We start from the raw sequence: 2534 nt of genomic DNA, 5'->3' as shown, positions 1-2534 counted from the left end.
ATCAATTTCACACTTAAAAAATCCACCTACCTTTAAAAGTAAAAAAAAATTACTCAGAGTAATTAATTAGGGAGGCCGTTCAACCACTTTTAGCAGGAAATAAAGTAAGGGTGTAGTGTTTTGGTGCATGTCAATTCATAAATGTTCTGAAAAATGGCATCATAACTTCATATTTATGTTCTTCACAACTATAAAGACACATACAATAGCATCAAGAACAACAAAAAAACACTTCTAATGGAAGCATCCAAACAACATCCAAACATGGTGCAATCTCCTCCAATGCTCTTTACGAGGAAAAAATGGACCAAATTTGATAGAAATGTTGCTTCTTACTTTCTCCTTTTGCATCTACTTTGTATTTTGGCACCCTTCTATTTCACTTGGACTTGTTTCTTTCTTACTATCATATTAGCCAATCTAACCGGCATGGCCATTAGTGTTTCGTATCATAGAAACCTTGCACATCGGGCCTTCAAACTTCCCAAATGGCTCGAGTATTCCCTTGCTTATTGTGCCGCTCATGCAATTCAGGTTCGACATTACCAACCTCTACATCATATTCTATCTAATACTATGTTTGATAACCATTTGTTGTTTTCTAGGGTGATCCGATCGATTGGGTGAGCACACACAGGTGTCATCATCGATACGTCGATACGGAACGAGACCCACATAGTCCGATATACGGATTTTGGTTTAGTCAAATGACGTGGTTTTTCGATTCGTATAACTTGACTAGAAAAGTGTGTCCGAACTATTTTAAGAACTTTGAAAAGGTGGAAAGAAACATGTTTATGTTCTTCATGAAGCATGGATATCCAGACAATGTCAGGGACTTGGAGAAACAATGGTTCTATAGGTTTATGCGTAAAACCTACTGGCTTCATCCATTGGCTCTGGCAGGGTTGCTGTATGCTGCTGGAGGAATTCCTTATGTCATATGGGGAATGGTATGATTAATCTAAGCATGGTTTGATTATGATTATAAGTATTGATTAACCTCCAAATTGATTAGGGTTTTGTGTTGATTGAACTATTCGTAGTGCGTGAGGTTCGTATTGAGCTTGCATGTAACATCTATGGTCAATTCAGTATGCCATATTTGGGGAAATCAACCATGGAATACGGGCGATTTATCGAGGAACAATTGGTAATTTTCTTCTTTTTTTTTTTTTTTTACCATTTGCACGTGAAGAACTTTTTTATGAGATCCTGCATCGATTAGAGAGGAGAACGAAACATTCTTTATAGGGGTGTGAAAACCTCTCTGTAGCAGGCGCGTTTTAAAAATTTTAAGAAGTGTGAGATCCCACCTCTATTGGGGAAGAAAACAAAGCATTTTTTTTAATAAGAGTGTGGAAATCTCTTCCTCGCAAACGCGTTTTAAAAACCTTATAAGTAAGTCCGAAAGGGAAAGCTCAAAGAGGACAATATGTGCTAGTGGTGAGCTTTGATCATTACAAATGGTATCATATCCGACACTGGGATGTGCTAGTAAAGAGGCTGATCCTCAAAGGGAGTGGATTTGATGGGGTCCCACATCGATTGGAGAAAGTAATGAGTGTCAGTGAAGGACACTGGACCCCAACGAAGGTGGACTGCAAGATCCCACATCAAGTAGAGAGGGGAACGGTACATTCTTTATAGATCTTGAAGGGGGTGGATTGTGAGATCCCACATCGAATTAGTAAGAGAACAGAAAGTCCAAAAAACACAATATCGACCAATGGTGAGATTTTGTCGCTACATTTGATCAAATTTGTATTTTTTAGGATGGTAGCTTTGATAACGTTTGGAGAAGGATGGCACAACAACCACCACGCCTTCGAGTATTCAGCAAGGCATGGGCATGAATGGTGGCAGATTGATTATGGTTGGTATATCATTAAGTTCCTTCAAGTCATTGGGTTAGCCACCTGCGTCAAATTACCCTCTCAAACCCACAACTTAGCTGCCTTAAACAAATCAAAGCCTCACCTTACTTAACCCTATGATTCATTAAGAACACCATTATTATATTGTCTCATTTCAGAATGTGTTGCAAAATCAATATTATATCAATAATATGAACTAATTGTACTCTACCCGTTTCAATTAAGATGAGACACTTAGATTTGTGTTTTTATCGTGTTCGTACTTTTCAAATCACTAACTAAATAGATCGAAATTCTTAACATGTTTGACGACCATGGCTAAAATAATTAATGATTAATAACTTTTATGAAAATCACCCATAATATTTTATTGTGTAACGACCTGACTTTTTAAAATCCTAATTCGATTCAGGTTTGTTACTTATTTACTTATTTTAAAGTGAAAGAACAAAAATATGCCAGTGGCAACTTTATGTTTCAAATGGAGTATTCCACTCGGATCTCCACAAACTGGGTATCAATTTTGCGAAACAAATAAAAGAAAATGTCTAGAAAAAATGTAAGGTAATGATCGAAAATGTGAGATTTGAGTCGGAAAAGGAAACAAAACATTCAAATTTTTAATTTAAATTTTTGTAAAATAAATAATTTAAAATT

The 2534-nt window shown here is 36.3% G+C and overlaps 1 protein-coding gene across 1 annotated transcript; it reads left to right on the top strand.

The window, feature by feature from the left end:
• Nucleotides 1-237: 237 nt before the first annotated feature.
• LOC111488510 (palmitoyl-monogalactosyldiacylglycerol delta-7 desaturase, chloroplastic-like) lies at nucleotides 238-2085 on the top strand. Its single transcript, XM_023136272.1, has 4 exons — nucleotides 238-534; nucleotides 606-953; nucleotides 1047-1153; nucleotides 1776-2085. Exons 1-4 carry the CDS (start codon nucleotides 238-240, stop codon nucleotides 1987-1989), a joined length of 966 nt encoding a protein of 321 aa, XP_022992040.1. The 3' UTR covers nucleotides 1990-2085.
• Nucleotides 2086-2534: the final 449 nt, after the last annotated feature.

Source organism: Cucurbita maxima, unplaced genomic scaffold (genome assembly GCF_002738345.1).
Source record: "Cucurbita maxima cultivar Rimu unplaced genomic scaffold, Cmax_1.0 Cma_Scf00013, whole genome shotgun sequence".
NCBI lineage: Eukaryota > Viridiplantae > Streptophyta > Magnoliopsida > Cucurbitales > Cucurbitaceae > Cucurbita > Cucurbita maxima.
Note: the sequence above shows the minus strand (reverse complement) of the source record. Positions and strands in the feature narration are given on the sequence as shown.

Bases quoted from the DNA above. Each gene is read 5' to 3' on its own strand.
- LOC111488510 (XM_023136272.1), top strand. From the start codon at position 238: ATGGAAGCATCCAAACAACATCCAAACATGGTGCAATCTCCTCCAATG. The intron at 535-605 runs GTTCGACATTAC...GTTGTTTTCTAG, and splicing joins GTGCCGCTCATGCAATTCAG to GGTGATCCGATCGATTGGGT. The intron at 1,154-1,775 runs GTAATTTTCTTC...TGTATTTTTTAG, and splicing joins GATTTATCGAGGAACAATTG to GATGGTAGCTTTGATAACGT.